The 21,115-nt window shown below is 36.0% G+C and overlaps 1 protein-coding gene across 4 annotated transcripts in view; it reads left to right on the top strand.

Annotated features, from left to right (window-relative positions):
• The window catches only part of LRBA (LPS responsive beige-like anchor protein), a 367,079-nt gene extending 348,178 nt beyond the window's left edge, over positions 1-18,901 (top strand). For all 4 annotated transcript variants that reach the window (XM_042870631.1, XM_042870632.1, XM_042870630.1 and 1 more), the window contains 4 exons: positions 7,321-7,422; positions 8,651-8,865; positions 15,010-15,161; positions 17,370-18,901. In XM_042870631.1, the coding sequence (XP_042726565.1) occupies positions 7,321-7,422; positions 8,651-8,865; positions 15,010-15,161; positions 17,370-17,460 (560 nt within the window). In that variant the 3' untranslated portion in view covers positions 17,461-18,901. The remainder of the gene's footprint in view (positions 1-7,320; positions 7,423-8,650; positions 8,866-15,009; positions 15,162-17,369) is intronic.
• The last annotated feature ends 2,214 nt before the right edge of the window (positions 18,902-21,115 follow it).

Here is a 21,115-nt window from a genome sequence, read left to right as displayed (position 1 = left end):
GTGGACAGATGCTGCAATTGGACCTACTGTTCCCTGTAACTTCACAGGGCACCATTGTAGCCCATGCAGGAAGCCCTGGGACTATCTGCATGAACTTAGAAAAGAGGCTTAAATTATACAGCTACAAAAGGTCACTGTCATTTCTTTCTTTAAACTGTAACACATTGATCTCAAAGAGATTGAGGCCTCATTCCTTCACATACTCCATAAATCACATATAATTGATAGTTCAAACCTCCAAATCTTTACTGGAAAAAAAGGTGAGTTAAAACAGTGGATGAATATATCTGGCAATCTGTAATAATGCAATGAAAGCAATGTAATTGTGTATTTATATAATGCCAAGAAAGTAATTTCTTGTGATTGCAATTGCACTCTGTGATGGTTCAGAAGGCATTTTAACAGTTGTATGGATTTGGCACTTAACAACGTGTTTTGGCACTTAAGAATGTGTGCTATAAGTTTGTGTGCTGTAAATATTTGTACTGGCTAGAAGTGTTTCCTACAGCATGCACAGCATCTCTATTATCCTTGTTTTCAACTATCTAAGGGACAACATGCTTCAAGATTTGTCAATCAGGGTAATTGCAGATGATATTATAGAGCAAGTTCTGAGGCACAATCCAGGCACACGTGAAGACAGTGTGTACTGCGCGACTCAAAACAGAGAGAGTTTTGATGTTGCTTTTTTGGCAGTGTCAGTAAAACTATATACATGAAATTCTCCAGAAGGATAAGGATATTTAGTGCTTCATGATGTAATGCAGACCTTCGCGTTCCAGGAAAAACAATGCTATATTTACAACTTGTAACTAATAGTTGATGTGGTAAAAGGAATTATATTCATATGGTAAATGAATACAACCTTAATGTGCACCATATGCATGGTGGTGGAGTGACGTACTAATATATCACATTTATTTACCTTGTTTGGTTGCTGGGATAAATGACTATTCAATTCCAAGTCTGTAGCAAATAAGACAAAGCAGAGTAATGCAGAAAAAATAATAATTTATAGTCTAGACTATCATATTTTAGAATCTTTATGACCAGCTTAAATGTTTTAAAAAATTGTTTGGTCTGTACAGTAATTCTGACTTGTGTAGGAAATTAATTGGAAGTGTTTCTGGAATGAATGTCTGTTAACACTAGCACCACACAGGTAAGGATTACTCCACTGAATGCAAGAATGCTGTATGTAATTAGAATTACGGCCTGCTTCTTTGAAAAAGTATTTGTTTTGAAATATTTACTCTTAAAAGACAGCTCATTTATGTGTGCTCATGAACTGATGGCATACACTAAATATTCCTTGGTACATCAATATAAAAAGCTATAAGTATACATGTGGTGCAGTACATAAATGCTGCATTGGTTTGAAATTCACCTTACAAAAGCAATGAAGCATTATGTTTTTATTCTTTCAAACCAAAATAAATTATTTTAATGTCTTCGAATGGTGAAAATTAATTGAGCTGAATTCTCATAGAACCTCACATCTCAGATAATTTTCATATCAAACTATGAAATACTATGTAAGTTTCAAACTATCAGTCAATGTGAACATTATAAAATATCTTTTATCCTACGTCTATTCTGTGGGAGGCAATATTTTGGTGTGAAATACCTGCTAATGGTTTTTTGCCTTATCTATTGAGATCTTACTTTATTTCATTATTATTATTGTTATTATTTGGATTTACTAGTGGAGTAGTTATAAATGTAAACCACAAGAGAGAAATATGAAGAAAAACATTTTTTTAAGGATAAGCAAAAAAAGCTCTTTCATGAAGCTGTTTTAGAGCATTTTCAAACAAAAATGACCAAAAGTGCTTTAAAACTTCAAAGCTGATATCTAAGTAGCAGTTTATGAAGTTGGGGTGGTGCAAATGTTAAAATATTAGTGTAGACTGGCCCTCAATATTCACCTGCAGATATTTTCACAGGGCTTCAAAAAGGTCTGTGTGCGGTGGGAGGGGTGCTGCTGAATGATTTCCAGCTCTTTCAGCAGATGAATCCTTAGGAAGAATGAACTGGTTCCAGAAAGCTTTGCTTTGCACACAGTGTAGGAATTGAGAGGCTGGGGATTTTTGACTTTTTGCAATCTGAATTGGAATACTCAGTTTTTGAGGACCTGTTAAATCTGCTTCTTTGTTGTGTTTATTTTGGAAACAGAGTAAACCTGCACTTTTGTCAGAGTGTGTATAGAAGTTTCTCATATTAGTACTGAATAAGTATTAGTCACTTGTTGCTCGATGTGACAAACTGTACCATGAGCCTTCTTTGGGTTTTATTCACTGAAATAAATTCTACAAGGTAAATTTAATGTTTTCCACATTACTAAGCAACACTACGGCATAGGGTTTATTCTGTTTATGTTTTTGGACTCAGTTTCAGGATAGAACAACGTTATTGAAAGACATGATCTTTTTCTCAGATAACATATGATTGAAGTGTTTGTTGTTGTTGTTTTCAAGAACAAATTTGCATCGAGGCATGAGGTTGTACTTTTTGTTTTAAGAAGTTTGAACAGGTGGGAAATAGTTTGAGAAAAACAGTGAAGAAATGACAAGAAATGCTGATGGAATGTCATGCGAGGAACAAGATAACAATAAAGCTCTTGCATAATATGAAAAAATTCATACATAAAAATCCAAATTTCAAAGGAAAGATTATTCACAGTGAAGATTTAGGAATGCTTAAGTAATATTCTGTGATAACACTTCAGTAGGATCTCACATCCATCGAAGAGCTAGCCTTTCTGTGGCAGTGAAATGATTTTTAACCAGCTGTCTGTTACGTAAATGTTTACTGTGTGGAGTCTATAAATAATGCTAATATAGAGAGTTTATATAATAATTGACAGTCATCAATGATGTGATTAAAATCTGAAGCTTGCTATACAATCAACACAGAAGCTTAGCAGCAAAGCAGTTTTCTTTGTTTCCTTACATTTTGCTTGAAAGCACATGTCCAAATTTTATTTGTTCAGTAAGTACATTTGTTCTTTCAAATGTAATTCAAACCTTTTATTTCCTTGATTTAAAAAATACAACCTTTCTAAAATGCTTTTTGAAGATTTTTCTTGCGTAGGTAATTGGGTTTGGGTGATTCAGTAATTTATTTTAGCAAGAAGTGGGTAAAAATGTTGTTTGGTTAACTGATGCTTCATTTAATTAAGATTTTATATTGACATAAAATCACTTAATTTGCCATTTAAAAATAGCCTACAACCTCTACAATCGTGGAATTATAATTTAAAAATTACTGTTGGGCTGTCAGTGACTTCTAATTAACTGTATTCTCAGCATTAAACATAAAAAGCAATGTGGTCAAATATTTTACATTTTATTGTAAAAGGTAATATTTTCTCACCCTGAAGAAGTGTCTTGTAGTTTGTAATGAGATAAGTTTTTCAGTTAAATATAATGTTTTGGGTTTTGGTTTTTTAATGGAGAAATTTTTCTTTGCATGCTTTCCTATTTAGTTCAGCTTTTATGACTCCGTACTGAAAACATAGAAAGTGGTCTTTCTGCTGATGGATATAAAATGCCATGACTCTGTTTTCTTATGTAACCTCACCAAAGCTGAAAAAATAGCGGAGAGCAACACAAACCAATTTCTTGTCACTTGGTAAAGCCTCTCTGGATGTCATTAAACAGCAGAAAGCTTTGACTTTGCCATAATCCCTTTGCAAACATAGGTTGCAAGCACCTAACATTTATTCAATAAAATGTCACCATTAGCTCTCGTGATATCACGTGCTGTTCTTTTACCTTCTGAAGCTTGTGTTTTATGATTTAAAATATACTTTAATCACCTAAGGAAGGAATGGTACTTCATGTTATTTTCTGAGGCAAGGCAGCTCTGCAGAAATTATTTACTGAAATGTGTGAGAACCCTTTTGAAATGACTCGAATGGTTACTGTATTCTGTCCATTACTGGGAAATAAGTCCATGTATACTTCCTCTGGCTTAAAATAAATCACTGATGACATTTGTCGCAATGTGAATGTGGCATTATGATTCTTGCAGCATTCAACTGCAAGTAGCGAGCCAGCAATGGTATAGATTAGGGATATTATTATATACTATGCTGAGAAAAGCACATCTGTACAACTGTTGTGTCTTGGATATTAGTGCTAGGATTCGAACTATCTTTAATCTCATTTGACTTGTTCATCTTCCTTAAGGATCTCCATAAAGATGCACTGAGTATTCTTTTCAGTCCTTAGTTAGGGTTTGCATCACTGGTCATAAACCTGCTTAACAGACAAAGACTCTTTTCCCTTTGAAGTCACTTCCCCAGCTTTTCAAAAGGTCTGCAAGCCTGTTCCCCTAAAACAATTTGGAAAAGTTTGAAGTGGTGCCCCTTAAACCAGCAACAAAATAAAATTTTCTCTTCGCATTATTGAAAACCATGACAATCTTCTGAAGCAGTAACAGTTTAAGAGCTTTTAAAGAAATCTGTTCTGCTCTACGACCAGCTTTTAAGTTGACCCCATTATTTGGAAAATCAGAGGCTTGGAAACCCCTGAATGCTTGACATTCTTATCAAAGGAGTCAGCCTGACTTTTCACAGGACTCCTGGTTTACAGTATTTATTCAAGTCCTAATTTATTTAAAGATACTTTTGCAATTTCTGGTTGTTTTTTTTTTTCCTTGCATTAGATGATTTCTTAAATGTAATTCAGTAAACTACTGATATCGTTTATGAAGTGACACGTATGGATTTGTACTCTTCTATGTTTGAAGCCAAGTCCAAATTCTAAAAGGTCCGACAGTAGAACGTAATTGGTCTTTTCTGTGGGTTGTGATAAATATATATTTCTTTTAAAGTAGAAATTGGGCATGTATATCTCCTATGTTTTTTGCTCATATTGCTTATGAGCCTGGCATAGTAATGCAGTTGTTGTAAGCAGAAATTATACTGCAAGGACTTTGTCTGCAACTCCTAATGCTTCATTCAGACCTTGCTTTTAGTAAGTCCTTCAAATTCCAACATCTTATTTTTATTATCTCCACTACTGTGTTGCACATTGTCTGATTTCAGAAGTTTTAAGATCAGAGATTTTAATTAATATATGTAATATATAATTATATTAATTCCTTGCTAAGCTGTGCACGTATTTGTTAAATGTGATTTCTGAATATAGTGAAGTGAAAAACCCAGAACTCTAAAGCTTTGCTAGTACAGGTGGTTCACTTAAAAGAAACAAAACTAACAAAGCTTTACATTCATAAAGCTTCCTGCTGCCTTAAAGCTTAGGGTCAATGGGGAGAGGTAATTGGATCAAAAAGATTGAATTTGTTACTGTAATGGTTACTGTTACATTTTCCTCTAAACTGGTGTAAATTTGTGGATTACTTACCCGATGTTCTTTTATGAACCTCCTGAGGTGCCTGTCACATGTCTAGGTGAGGAAAGTTCAATAGAGCAAACTTTCTTTAAAAGTTTTGTGAGTTTTTGTCATCAGTCACATGAGAAATACGTAAAGGTCATTAAGTCTACCCTTATGCTTCTAATTTTTGGGAGTTTTTCCTTTGCTTCTAAACTCTGCTAGGTTACTAGTTACTAGGTTTGAGTGTGTTTTGCAAAACACTGTATGCGGCAGAATCAATAGCTTTTAGTAATTATTTATTAAGAGATTAGGGACAATTCAGCGAATTGCTCCAACGTGTTTACAGATTTTAAATGCTGATAACATAAATTTCTGTGTGTGTGTGCATGCACATATATATGTTTATTGTATATGTATATATCTAAGGAAAAATAGACTTATTTACTTTTCCAAACCTTGTGTTTATAGATACAAATTTTAAAAGCAACTGGAGAATAAACATGATTTTGAAATGTTAAACTCCATGAATTGGTATTTGGTTGTAGATTATGACCTTTTTTAAAAAAGCGATTTGAATATGGCAGATGCTTGGATGCTCTGGGGATTGTTGCAAATGGCCTGACTAATGATGTAAAGTGCTGACAATAAGCCTAGCCTCTGTGTATGCACCCACAGATCTGTGCTGCTTCTCTTTGTGTGCAAGCAAGGTCTTGATAGCTATTTGTTTAATTATGATAAGACAGAGACCTGCTATTAAGTCTCTATATGGACTAACTAATGATACTGTGATCTTCTTATCTTATAAAAAGTTACAGCCTCAAATACGATTTGAATGATGCCAAATGAAGTGGCTTGGCCCTATTACTACTCTCAGCCTTTGCAAATCTATCATCTTTTTTTGAAATTTAAAAAAAAAAAAAAGTTTTACTTTACTACTGCCTGTCTTCCTAGTTAGCATCTCACAGAAGTTATATCATTATTTATTGTGAAGCAGTTCCTGCAGTTTCAAAACTAGCCTAATCCTTTTTGAAACAAACTGATAGTGTTTCCGAAGAGACGTTCTTTAGAGTTGAAATGTTTCATAAGGTGCTATGAATGAAATGATTATATGGTAATACAGAAATAACATCCTTTCAATGAAATGCTAGCACTCTAAAAGAAGGTGATCTGCTTTCACGTGTGGGTGAAAATATAAAACTATTTAAAATGCTTAACATTTGCTTACCTCTTCTTTTGCCTTGTCCTGGAGAATACAATATTTTATTCATTCACATGTGCCACTTACACTATTTCTTTTTCTTCATGGTATCCATATATATTTGATTATACAGAGAATCTCAGAAAAGAAAGTTTTGTTTGCTTGCTCTTGTTGCAGGGAAACCTCTAATAGGAAGAGTGATAATAAATATTGGACCTGATGGTTTCGATTTTGCATGTTCATCTGAAATTCATAGTGATCGTTTTGCAAGCTCCACAACTTATATGGAACTCAAACATCAGGCTGAGGTTTTGCCACTGTTTCTGGCTTAAAATAAAACCAGTCAGTGGATGTTTCACTTCTTCATGGGGCACTCGCTGTGTAGGTGTATCCTCTCACTAGCCATAGTGATTGCTTGAGTTTACCTATGTGTGCTTTTGGAAGAGGTAGTAACTGAGTTAGGTCTCTTCCTCCACAATGAAGGTAAGGGTGAAAAGGAGAGACAGAGATGAAAGCACAAGTCTGTGTGCTCCAACATGTGCTAGTTTTTAACTACAAACATGGACTTGTGTTAAGTAAGGCTGAATTCATGTACTATACTTCTACTGTACTACATAGATATGAGTACAAAGCAAGCAATTGCAAGCAGTGCAATAGAAATGATTTGCAGGGAACATGAATTCCAAGAGCAAGAAAACAAAAGATGCTTCAGTGATTGAAAGTGGTGATTTTGGAAACAGATTGTAACCACAGCTCGTTTTTATTGTTTTTCCACTGCAGGTGATTTTGCAACTCCTCGAGCCATTTTGACAGGACATGACTATGAGATCACCTGTGCTACCATTTGTGCTGAACTTGGCTTAGTAATAAGTGGTTCAAAAGGTAAGGAAGCTGTTGTCCATTTCTTTCTGTTCAGAAAGCTGTAGTCCTAATGCAAAAAGGAAAATAGTTTTGGGTGACAGATTTGATTAACTTTATGGTGTTTTTATTTTTAACCTTGTTTTAGTTGCTACAGAATTTAAGTGAATTTAAAACCTCTTTTGTAAACATATTAGAACTGTAAGTTACTCAGACATCTACAAGAGGCAACCACATCAGTTTTCCTATTCTAGCATACTGATTACATTTATTTTTGTTTGCTTATTCAGTGTAATTGCATATAGCATACAGTTGGATCCAGCTCTTGCCTGTCAGGAAAGTGAAAAATGCATTATTGTAGTTGGCTTTCTTTTTCTTGTGGATAAAGAAAAGCAAAAGTTAGATTCAACGGAAAGAGAATGCACTGTCTTCTATGTTAGATGAAGCACTAAAATATGTATAAACAACCAAGCAAAATTTGTAGTAATTCTTCTCAATACAAAGTTCTTATTTTTTAATTTGAAATTTCTTAGAATTAGGATCTTTCTGCTTTAGTACTTACTGAAGATCTTACTTTGAGACATCTTTTCAGAGCAAGTTGTCTGTACTTCTGTGTGCATTGTATAAGCTGCTGTTTTATGCATATGAACACTTGTGGCCTAAAAGCAAATTGGTTATTTTTTCTGAACGTATTAATGAGATATATTTAGTGAATTATATATGGGTTAAAATCAAAGTACAAGACAGTATGCTTTTAGCATGAGTACGTATAAATGTTTATTACCCTTAGCTTCATGTTCTGAAGTCTTGTATTAGGATTCATTGCTACCAAATTTAAAAGGAAATCCGCAAAGCAAAATCTTTCTTCTAAAATACTTTAACACAAAGCTCTTTAATGGATAAACTACTCATTGTACTCTGGCACTCTTACAGTCATAGGCTTTCCGCTTAGACATGGTACAGTTCATTAGAATTTATTATCACAGAATCAGAAAATCATAGGGATCAGAAGAGACCTGTGGAGATCATCAAGTCCAAGCCCCCAAATATGTGTTATATATAATTATATACATAAATGTATACAGTACCATATTTTATATATATACATACACATAAATACGGATTACTATTGTGTATATATATACATATATATTATATTCCTGATTAACTAATTAGAAACCATTCTTATTTTTTAGTACACAATGATTAAGTGAGCGTGTGAATCAATATCTCAAGTTTTTATTTCTCACAGAAGGACCATGTCTCATACATTCTATGAATGGAGATTTGCTAAGGACGTTAAAAGGTCCTGAAACGCTAGAAGGTCCTGAAAATTGCCTGAGACCAAAACTTATTCAAGCTTCAAGGGAAGGCCAATGTGTCATATATTATGAAAATGGCCTTTTTTGTGTATTCAGTGTGAATGGGAGACTTCAAGCCACTATGGAAACAGATGACAAGATCAAGGTAAGTGTATTCAAATGTATTCAAAGAACTTTCAGTTCCAGTATCAGAAAAAATTGTCTACTTTGGAGTTGTGTGGAGCTTCTTCTGTAGCCAGACCATAAAAGTATATAGTATTACACCATAATAATGGCATTCATAGTTAAGGGGAGAAAATGCTCCTAATGCACTATTTTTATTTTAAAATATCTCTGTTCTTATAGTAAGAAATAGCCTGTAGGTGATTCCTTAAATGGAATAATACAAATACTTCTAATTGCTGGTCTACTCAAGTCGGAGTAGTATTTCTTTAGTTTTGAGTCTAAAGGCAGGAGGTTGTTGGATAGTCTGTTTTCAAAGTTGTTGTTGTTTTTGTTGGTTTTTTTTACATCTCTGTCTACATTCCTTCGTCTCAGTTTGAGAGAGCGTACTGTGCTGAGCTGCAGGAAATTTATAGACATATGTCTGTATTTCAGCTCTTTAGCCCTTAAAAGTGTCTTTGACATTTGCGGAGCAGGCAGCTAGGTTCAAGACATGGAACAAGTCCAAAACTATGCAGGGGGTATTTTATGTGTATGATGTTATGGGCATTATTTGCTAATACAAAATGTAGGTCTTTTGAAAGTTCCTGTGACATGGTACCTATGAAGCAGAGCAGAACCTGGCAGGTGTCCTGCAGTGAAGCAGAAGTATCAAAAGAGTATTTAACTTATTCACACTTTTTTCCTTGAATGAGAACAAAAGGGTATGGAAAGGAAGAGAAGGAAAGGAAATGAAAAAGAAAAAAATCAATAAGCATTTTCATATTTAGTGGAAATGTAACAAAGACATGAAGGAATACCACATTGCAGGGTCAGCATTCAGGCTACCTGAATTATCTGAAGTTATGGTTTGTATGCCAGTAGTTGTGATCTGAAGGGCAGGGTCACTCACAGAACGGCTGAAGTGGAAAAGGCCCACCATCAGGCTCAGCCCTGGTTCCAGCAGTGCAACCCAGAGTAGCTGCCCAGGCTCATGACCATGTGGCTTTGGGAGATCTCCAGGGGGAAGACTCCCACAGTCCCTCAGCCAACGAACATTTTTGTTCATGTAGCACTACTGTGCCTCCAACCTAGTTTACAAAATCTGATGGAATAGTCCAGCAACTCAGCTGCTGGGATTTCTAGTATTGCCCTCAAAAAGGTCCCTCATCCTTTATTTATGTTAGTTTCAGGAAGAAAACGCCTCTTGTATTGTATTCCACTTAAAACCTTCTAAAATTCTGTTGTATACTATATTCAGTTAATCCAACAACGCTGTGTTTTTAAAATGTCAGGTAGAGTGGTGCTTGTATAAGCAGAAATAAATCTCTGCGTAGGTTTCTTTTCCACAGTGAGAGGCCTGCAGTAGGTGAGGGGGTGTACAATTTTTGAATGCTGTGGCAGCCACAAGTGCAGATGTGAGGCTAGGGAAATGAAGTAGGAATGTGTGTATTTTTGCCCCAGGCCATTTCTCCAAATTAATGTCAATTCTTGCTTCAATTTTTAATCTTTATTCCTTTCTCTGCAATTGCACCTTTGGCTGTTCTTGTACAAACGCTTTTGAAATTGTAAGCCTACTCTTCACCTTAGTTCTTCTATAAAGCAAGTACATATCACAGTGTTTTCTCTTTTTACAATAGCATTGTTGATAATCTGCCACTTTCAGTTGTGATTATGTTGTCAGTGAGGGAAGGAAATCTGTAAAATATCTCAGAATCCCTTGCTGCCTAAAACAATTTCTGTAGTGTTTTGGTCAGTACCCACAGCTTTGGGAATGTTGCTGGAGGCAATGGAAGTTCTGCTCTCTGTTGGCCAGAGTTACATATGTACAATGTGTTGTTTTTGTTTTGTTTTGTTTTCTCTCTCTCCCAGTGGTCCCAATTGGGCTTTATACTCGATCTAAATATAACGATCTAAAGCCTTTTTTTCCCAATGCTTCTGCACTGTATCTTGTTAGAAGGCAAGTGGCAACAGCATAATTAAAGTGGGGGCATTTAAAATGAATAGTCCCTAAACATGGGCTGCAATTAAACACTATTTTTTCTTTTTTTTTTTTTCTTTCTCAAAAAAGATAGAAAAGGGAAGGAGAAGGTCACCAGTGTTGAATCTGTAAAGTAAAAATTCATATTTATATCTGCCTATGTCATTGTGGTCTTGCATTTCAGAATGTTATTGACTAAATAGCAGTTTTCAATAAAGATGTTGGAACAACATTCTAATTTTCTCATGTTTCTGTGCCAGGAAACTGCTAGAAAAATTTCAGATGCTCTGGGGAAATTCAGTCTAATCAATGCCTTCCACCTGTTTTTGTTTTAAATACTGTATTGCTCAGTGGAGCTTAGGCATATCGCAGTACATCTACCATGTAATGTTTAGATATCTTAATGAATAACTTAACTCTAAATAGTCTGCTTGTTCTGAAGGGTAAAGTTATTTTACCTTAAACAAAGGCTGTGTGCTGTTTCACCCAGAGGAACCAATTTATTTTCTTTTCCCGAGTCTGTTTTGAAATGTGGAAGTGCCCACAAGACTTCTGCTGCTGTATGCCAGTGCTGTCACTGTGTCAGCTCTGCCTTTTCACAAAACACTGCCTTTCAAAAAATCTGATATGTTAAAGGATTTGTGCAAAGTTTTGAGACTTTCCAAGGAAATTTAAGTGAGAAATGCTGCTTTTAGAACATTGCTGAGATTGTGTGCTTTGGGGATTATTTGAGAGCCTGAACCTCGTGTTGTGAGAGTGATTAGTTGCAGAGGCGTTTCAGTTTCATACCTAGCAGAACCCCAGTTAAACGGCGCTAGGGAAAAGCAGAACAGTAAAATTGATTCATGCTTTCTTCTATGCCAGTTGGAGTACTTGGGAGTAAAAGCATCCTTTCGTTTGTTAAATCTTGAAGGGCATGCCATGAAACTGAAATGTTGACAGGGTGACCTTTTTCTTTCATTCATTCCTTCATTTATATATATACTGAGGCTGGCAAGTGGCTGAGATATTTATTAATAAACAATAAAAACAAATAATTCAACATCTTGTCTTCCTGACAAGCCAATGACTTAGTAAAATTGCATAGGTATTAGTAAAGGTTCAAAGCCTATACTTTATTTAATCAAAAGATCACAGGAAACCACTGCATTATACAGGTAGTGGAAGAGTTAAAGATTAATGGCTTTAATTTGCCTTTTAATATAGCATTTCTTCAGTAAAAGCCTCAAGTATAAAATTCAAGTGAACCATGACCAGAAGGTTAATGGATTTTCATCAGCTGAATTTTATAAGTGTAGCAAATAATTATTTGTCATGGTCTTCATTTCAGTTTGAAAATACCCTTAGGAGATTGCCATTGCTATAAAGAAAAGCCCACTCTATATTGATTTTTTCCTTCTAATGAATAATCTTTTCAATAATTGCGTGTGATATGCTGGATCTCATGATCATCTACTCAGTGCATACAAGTTCTAGATAATTTTCACTGTCTTATCCCAAGTTTGTTTTCTACACCTTTCTCACTGAGTTGTTATACTCTTGTTAGAGTGTCTCTAAATGAATTTTCAAGCTTCTCAGGGCTATGCTTTGGGAGGTGCTTCGCACACTTTTGTATGCTGGTAGAAATAATCACAGAAATAATTTGTGGTAGGAACTTTTGTTTTTGTGGGAGAAGGTTCCACTTACACTACTGAGCTCTCATCTGCATTAGCAATCAGTTTTTTCATAGGTAGATACGGTTAAATAAAAACCATATTCTGCTTTACTGTTTCTACGTGTGTGTGTATGTGTTGTCACTTTAATCCAAAACACAGATGGAATAGGTTTATCATCTGCTCATTTCAGTGTTTTCCCTGTGTTTTGTTTACAGTGTATGTTGCTATTTCAATTACATTCATCTTAAAAGTTATTGTGTGAATAACATCTTAGCAGTGTGATTCATTGTGATTAGTTGGGAATTGAGTGAACACTCAAAACTGATGATATAAAGTTACCTAGAGAAACTCTATTTTAGTCTAAGTGTTGTACATGATGTAATTCTTAAAGGACGCATTCAGCAACATAGTAATGGAATACAGCAGTACCAAAAATACAGATAGGCACTGTGTCTGACTTCAGTTATTGCTGTTCGTGAAGCAGTATCTTGCATTGACTGTTTATTATGATTTCTAAGCTTGTCAGCAGTCAGTATAAACACTTTAATGTTGCATGAATGTAACTTTTTTTTGTGATTTAATTTCTCCCATGTTTGTAGTATGGGCATTATATATCCTGTATATTAAAAATGCCAACAACTTCCTCTTCCTGAGGAATTAAAAATCACAGTCTAAGCTTTGCCTTATGAAAAAGGTTGAAGCAGCAGAGGTTGCAAATATCAATGTACTTATTTCACCATAGAGGGATGTGTTTTCAAGACCCTGACTTAAATTCTTTTTCTATTTCCTACGTTTGAACTTCTGAGCTGGAACTTTGTTTTTGCCATCTTCAGGCATTTTGTTGCATTCTACTGACAGTGATTCAGTACAAGTTGACCAATTTGTAGTATGTTTTTATACAGATAGGTTTGTTTAGAATTTCAGAGCTTACGTTGTTCTGTTGAAAAGTTTTGTGGCTCTCTGCTTTGTATCAAAGAAGTTGAAATTTATCCAGGATTAGTTCTGGTATGAAGGACTTGTGTTTTTTTGAAAAGCTGCCCAATCTTGGGCAATTCACACATCTATGAAAAGTCTCAGGAGGTAATGCATAGCATATGCATTTGGTACTAAACACATGCAGTTCAGCAATGCACGAGATGCAAATTTTTCCCTGCAACGATCAACCTTAACAGTAAGCTGCACAAAATTTCCATAATAAAAAATGAGGTGAAGTGAGCCTGAATGGGGATAGAAAAAGGAGGGAAAGTGGAGAAGAAAGGAATCGAGGATAGAACCGAGGGCAGAATGAAAAAATGTTTGCAGGAAGAAAATGAACAGAGAATTAGAGGTGAGAAAGTAGCAACTTATCAGAGAACTGGCAGAAGGCAAGAAGTAGCAGAAAACAGTGAATAGAAAATATGAATTGGAAGTAGGCGCAATGGAGTCAAGAAATTGGTAGGGTCAGGTGTAGTAGGGCTGAATTTAACATGGACCTGGTCCATATCAATATGGTCCATAAACAGATACTAAGAGGAATGGACAGAGATGTACTTTTTGAAATTCCTGATCAGTGATTGTGGGTGCCAGGGAGCACAAGGTGAAGGGAATATAGAGTTACCAGCATGTAGCCCACAGTACTGAGGTAGATGGATCATAATCTGTCTGACCTCACAGGATGTGTTTTATTTTAATAGAAGTTCAAGATAATCCTTTTAATATTTTTGATTTCTCTAAACTGGCAAAATTCCTTTTGAAGCAATATTTGTCATGCTTTGCAGTCATCTTGATATCAGATAGCATTGTGGTCAGTGACACAGTGGTCACATAAGTGAGGAAAGTTATTTTCCCTCCAGGTATTCAGTATTCATCTCTATTTTTCCAGTAGCATTTAAGGAGCATTGAAGCAGATCAGAAACTTGTTTTAAAATGTCTTAGCTGTACAAACTATGTCCGATCTTTTAGTATGATCTGGATCCCAAACAAAGTTTTCAGTTTTTTAGTTTTGCCATCAATGCTTAGGTCCTTGCAAAATCAAAGTATAAACCAGTGAGTTTGTCATCATCAGGACATATGGAGACACAGTCTCCATTATCAAGGGCAAATCACTATCCTCCTAATTCAGAGCAGGAATCTAACAATGCCAGTCAAAAAGAGTTCTTGTAATTTTTATACCATTTCAGTTCCCTCCATCGTTCAGCCCTTTGCCAGTGAGGGCAGCATCTACTTGGACTAGTATTAAAGGCACTTGGGGGAACATCAGATACCAGTGCTGCTGAATCTTGTACATGTAGTTAATTAGAAGAGTAAATTTCCTTAGTTGAGCTCGTATTAAATCTTCGGAATATGGAATAAATCACAGGTACAGTAAAACTTAACTAGGGCTGTCTAGAACAATAACATCTTGTTTCCCAAAAGCTTGTTTTGGTATCAAATCTCCTTAGACTTTCAGCTGCCAATATGAAAACTTTTATGAAATGTAAGAGGAGGAATAAAAAATCTTTACCTAACAAATATCCATGTTTTTTTCCCTTAGGCAATTCAGCTGAGTAGAGATGGACAGTATCTGCTTACGGGTGGAGACAATGGAGTTGTCATGATATGGCAGATGTGGGACCTGAAGAAGCTTTTTGCTTACCCAGGCTGTGACGCTGGAATCCGATCCATGGCCCTGTCATATGACCAAAGGTTAGAGCAAAGTCTGATCTTTGCAAGAATTTCAGAGATCGCATTTTTGCTGTCAAATTGCGTATTTTTTTGCTTCTCATTTTTTGTGTATCTCAGGTCCTGATGATTATATTGACAATTCTGTACTTTCATCAGTTTCTTTCTAGAGTGCCATATGTAGGGCAGGTAATCTTTTTGAGGATTTCAGCTCTTGCTGAGAATGAAGAAGGATTCAAGAAAGGCAGACTTGATAAACAGGTTGGAGTATTGGCCTGTGCTTGTATGGTATGGGTCAGTTGACAGTGGAAGGTAACATATGTGCTTTTTATATTTCTTCTTGCACTTATTATACTAATCACATTCCTAATTCCAGATATTCTTGTTAAAAAATAGAATAGTTAGAAGAGTTGCACAGTAAGATTCCTACTACTCATCCACAGTTTGGTAAATACTAATTTTCATTTCCAGAAAAGTGATTTTACCTATATAAATCACGACCCTCCTCAAAGATTCCTTCTATTGAAGACGATCAAATTAGGTTTTAACTGTGTTTTTACACTGCATTTGCCAATGCTGCTATACTTAAAAGCTGTTGTTTTTATTACAAAAGTACTCCTTGTTACAGGACGTTTTTTTAATTTCATTTGTACACTTCTAGCTGATGGGTTGAGATTTGTGTTGTCTCTAGTTTGTTTGCTTACTGGAGTTTCTGTTTGCTTTTCAGGGAGGCTTGATCTAAATCATTTAGGAATGTCCACATTATGCAGTACAGCATATAGATGAGACTCTTAACCTTTCACTGAAGTGGAAGTCCATACTGAATGAAATATCTGTAGTGAATATTTGAACATTTTTTTGCTGGACTGTATTCCTAACACATAATGTAAAATGAACTCTGAAAAAACACAAGCCAGCAGAATCTGTGGGCTTCAGTTAAACATTCAACAAGTTCTTGTTAAGCATAATTAGAAACTATAAGCAGTTCCAAAAAAAAAAAAAAAAAAAAAAAAAAAAAGCTGTTCCATTCAAAATGAAGTGCTGATAAGATAAAAGTATATAAAAAGCTTGACATAAGGTGTTGAATTTTAGACTCCTGAAAACAGTATACAGTTTTGCAGTTAGAGAATTTGTAAGCTGTAATATGAATGGCATGGTATCATCATATTTGCATGTCAATAAATTGAAATTTAATGTGAGCATGTATACGTTTACCCAATTGTTTTGGGTTTGAAGACAAAGAAACACAGAAGAGGGTTTAAATTCTTTGGTGTGCATGAATATAGAATGCATATGTTTGATAGGTGTAGCATGTAAGAAAAGTTTTAATCTAATACATAAACAAAAAGGTTCTACTGAAATGAAATAGTGACATTATCAAAATGCAGGGTTTTGTTGATCTCCTATTTCATCTTTGTTGTGAAGGAAAAATTGCAGCTTTTCAATCTGATATTTCCTTTTCATTCAGAGGATTTTTTCTTCCAAAATGCCAGAGTTTTATGTGTCATCACACCCTTGACTTTCATAACACTTAAGTATGAAACAGTGGAAATGATGATACAGAAGCTCTTTTCATTGCCAGCTCTGTCAGAGTTGTGGCTTTTCAAATAGATGTAAACGATCTCTAGTAGAAGAGTAATGTTCGTTATTTATAAAGTATGATTACCTTAGTGGGAGAGTGATTTCATGAATGTTCAAAACCTCCAGAGCCTTCAAATTGCTTTCTAACTTGAACATTTACATGTCCAGCTGAAGGCCTGTGCCCGCATCCAGTTCCTTCATGGATTAAATGGGGAAGGCTAGACTGAACGAAATGTGTTTCCCAGCCCTTCTGCACTTTGCTCCTTCACCACTACTTCATCCTACTCCCATACTCCCCAGAAAGGCAAATAAGCAAGCCAGACAATAATCTCAAGAGGCCTTGCAGGACAGTGGCACTGGTAAACAATCCTGTTGTATGACTTTTGAGTAAATGGTGGCTTCAGGTCGCTCGTACAAACTGTTGCATGGTGTTTTGTAAGCTCTGAGATCCATAAATCTTCTGTCAGTGTCTGTGCAGATGTTAGTGTTAGCTAATTTCAGCCTGCTGAAGTTCTTGGAAAGCCCAGCTTTTCTGCCTGGTAAGCCCTTCGAGCTCCAGCTCCCTTCCTGTACCTGTCTTGGTGTGATCTGTAACTCAGAACCTGATCACATGTTGGTTCGCTGACTGACATGGTTTTGTGCTTTCCTCAGGTGCATACTGACCGGGATGGCATCGGGGAGCATAGTGGTTTTCTACAATGACTTCAATCGTTGGCATCATGAATATCAAACCAGATACTGATCTTCGTGGAGACCACAGTTAGCACTGATGTGGGTGGCTGTTGTCAGAATGAGACTGACCATAGCACGCCTCCCTTGGTGTCCTGTCACAGCGTGGCTCCTTATAAATAGCTATATCCTATCTGAATGTAACTTAAATTTGCTGGGAGAAGCAACCTATTTTTTAAAGTTAATCGCTATTTTTGTAGACTTTGCTTGACTTTTTGGGTGAAGCAGAAAAATGGCTGCTGGGTTCTGTAGTTAAAAATCTATATTTTTAGTCATAATGAGAAGTCTATTTTGATCCCAGTATGAAAAAGAAACTTAAAGTCAGTTAAAACTTATGCTCTAGGTGTGTCGTGAAGAAACAGATTTTTCCACCTGAAGCTTTATCTATAACTTTGAAGAATATATGATTTTAACATAATGGAAATGAATTACGTTTGGGGAGTTTTAATCTGTACTATCGATACTATACTTTGTCTTGTACTTTTCCAGATGATTGTACTACATCAGCACTGACATTTCTGAAAATCAGAAGTAATATTTAAATTATGGTTAACGTAACGTTAAACTTTGCAAATGGTTTCCATCAATGTTAATATTCAGGCATGTTCCTAGGCCTAGACAATTAGTTCTTTTTTAGTCGTATGTTAATGTGCAGTTAAGAGAGCAACGGAGTTTGTGTTGCATTGAGTGTGAATCCTTCCAGTTTTCACCTGACATCTCCTTCAAAGCACACCAAAATGTAGATTGTTCCTCAAAATCAGGAAGGCTATTTGAAAGCCTTAAGCTCAAATCAGAAACCTGCAGAAGCAGGGTTTATTTTGTGTGTGTTTTTGTTATTGTTTTTTAAATAGGTGCATTTACCAAAGCACACTTCTGCTGTCTGACTGTGAAAGCACTAGAAAGGCAAATGTTTGCTGGTGCACAGCCTCTCTACAGCAGCAGAAGCACTAGACTTGCAGGTTGCTTTCTTGTTTGTCCAGAACTGACCCCTGCAATACTGTAGCACACACCTTGTTCCTTTTCTGTATATGGCAGGAACATCTTTTATATTTTGCTATCACCAAAACTAGTCAGGTCCTGTCCAATCTTGTGAAATTCTCTCTTTCTTTTAGGAAATGAAAAATAATTTATATTAAGGAACAATAAGTTATTTTGGTGTTGCACAAGTCTACTTTTCTACAAGTTTGCTGTGCAGAACTCTGTGAAAATATTTGTGAAAAGAACTGTTATTGTTTTGTAAGTCTGTATTGCATAAAAATATCTTATTTGTATGTTGTGATCTATCAGTTGAAATTTACATTCCCTATCTATATTGATACCTACATTTCTCTAGCTGCCTACTACAGCAATTCCTGTTTTTCTAAGCATTTAGCTACTATCTCTTTAAGTAAAGATTTGGAATGAGAAAATTCATTTTGAGTGAAGAAATTAAATAAAATTGCATTTGTAATTGAGAGCTTCATTGGAATGTATTGTGTTCTTGTGGCTCAATGTTTGTTCACAAGAGAGAAAACAGGTGCTGTGGCTGACACATTTAAAAGTACTTCTGCTGTTTATGCCAAGGTTATTAAGTTTTCTGTGTTCTGCATTTTTAAACTGATATGGTTGTAGTGGTATCACTAAAGTTACTTTTATATGTTTTGTGTAGCAGGATGATCTAATTAAGCAAAGACTGTAGTTATGTCTGTGACAAGTAACATCTGTGATAAGTACCTGCTGTCTATCAAGCAGTAAGATTTGTTGCAAAAAAACAGTACTGCATGATTCCTTAAGTTCAGCAACTTGAATTACTTCTTTACCTGAAGATTATGAGAGGAAATTGAAATGAAATTTGAATTTTTCTCAAGTGGGTTTAGTATACCAAGTTGAAGCAAAAAAAGGAAATGTTAAAATGTTCATGTGGCCAGATGTTATTTTGTCAAGTGCAAATACTGAAAATGTTGTCTATAATCTTCTTCTGACCAAGGAAACATTTAGTTATTGATAGAAGTGACAGTCTGTGATCTTAGAGCCAAAATGTGGCGTGGCAAGCTGGTTGGTAAGCATGGCAGTGAACACCCATGTGAGCTTGATTGTAGTCTAAAAGGCTCCATTGGTCATTAATTGCCTTTCCAAAGTGCAAAGGTAACTGCATCTGTGTCGGCTCTGGTGCCATCCTGAGCTGAATCCAATTGGTGGGTGCATAATGGTGGCAGCTGTGCCATAGCAGAAAGTACTCCTCTGGGAAGCAGAATGTGTTCCTTTGCAGCATGACATTTTGCACATTACAAATGCTGTGGGTGTCCTGGAAATCTTCACCTTCATCTCCAGGAGTGAGGCTGAGAAGACCTTCCGTGTCTGGGCTGCTTGGCTGGAGGCAACAGCGAGCAGAAGTCTCTCGTCCCATGGTAAGCACACACCTCAAGCACAGTATTTGGTGGTGAGACTCCTAACTGGGATGTCAGTTCTGCTTGTGCTAGTCCATGTCATGCTGGGGTGGAAAAAAGGGTTAATTTTGCAGCTATCAGGTTTCTCATCAGAGCAGCACCTGTGTCAGGTTCATGCCTGCACAGGGAGGCATGAGCAGGTGCCAGTCATCAACCTGCATCTAAGCTGGCTGTTATTTGCAGAATGTTCTGGAAGAAGGAGTAGGGTAGAAAAGCTCTTCTTCTTCCAGTTCTTTATTTTTTCAAAATGTAGAGGGAACATTTATGAGCGGAGCTTTTTTACCTGGCAGTCTGGGCCTCCTTTTGTTCCGGTGAGTTCAAATGTTTTTTGTTTTTTGTTTTTTTAACTGGAGCTTATGGCTGGTGTTCTGGGAAGCAGCACTTACTGTTGCTGGGAGTTCGGTTTGTGGGGAAATATTGAGCTCAGGTAGCTTGAAATGAGTTGTAGGCATGTGGAAATGGCTGATGTGTGCTGTACAGGATCTGATGAGAGATGATGTGCAAACTGAAGTTCTGTTTCAAGATGTTTTAGAGATCCTTTACTCCTGTGGTGCTGCTAATGTGTGTGGTCAGGCTGGGCATTTTTAAGCAACAGTGGAGTCTCTTCAGTTGTTACAGAGAGAACAAAAGCAATAAAAACCTTGTGTGTTTTATAGAGGGCTGGCGATATGGAACAAAAATTGTTTTTCTTTTCTTGTACTAGCAACATGAAATCCAAAACCAGGACTTGTGTGGGAAATGATTTTTATTGCAACCTCAGTGAGGACATAACTGCTATTAGATATATTGAGTAAGAATAGGCTAGCTATGGTGTCTGTCTGAATTATAGCTTTTCTGTTTTACGCGCCAAGTTTCATTTTCATCAACTTGTGAGTGATGAGTGCTGCTGCTAGGGCACGTCCTACATTTAAAATAGTTCAAAAGGAATAGAAGATGAATGTGTTGTTTCTAAAAAGCTTACTGCATCCTAGCAAAACAAAAGCAGAGATGAGCTTTTCCGTGTGTGTGTTGCTGTAAACTATTGCGAGCTTTCCTGGATGGGGTTAGGACAGTTGTGTAGTCATGTGAGATTTCACAACTTTGTAGAAGCCGTGGGAAATAATTCTCTTGTAAATGAATTGTGATGCTATTAGGAACCGTATTATTGAAATGCAGAGTGACCTTTATATTTAGCAAAATTTGAAATCAGACACAAACTCATACATGAGCTATGTCATGTACTCAGCTAACAGAAGACATCTA

Source organism: Lagopus leucura, unplaced genomic scaffold (assembly GCF_019238085.1).
Source record: "Lagopus leucura isolate 7727_CA_CO unplaced genomic scaffold, USGS_WTPT01 Super-Scaffold_100004, whole genome shotgun sequence".
Lineage (NCBI taxonomy): Eukaryota > Metazoa > Chordata > Aves > Galliformes > Phasianidae > Lagopus > Lagopus leucura.
This window is presented reverse-complemented; position numbering and strand designations above follow the sequence as displayed.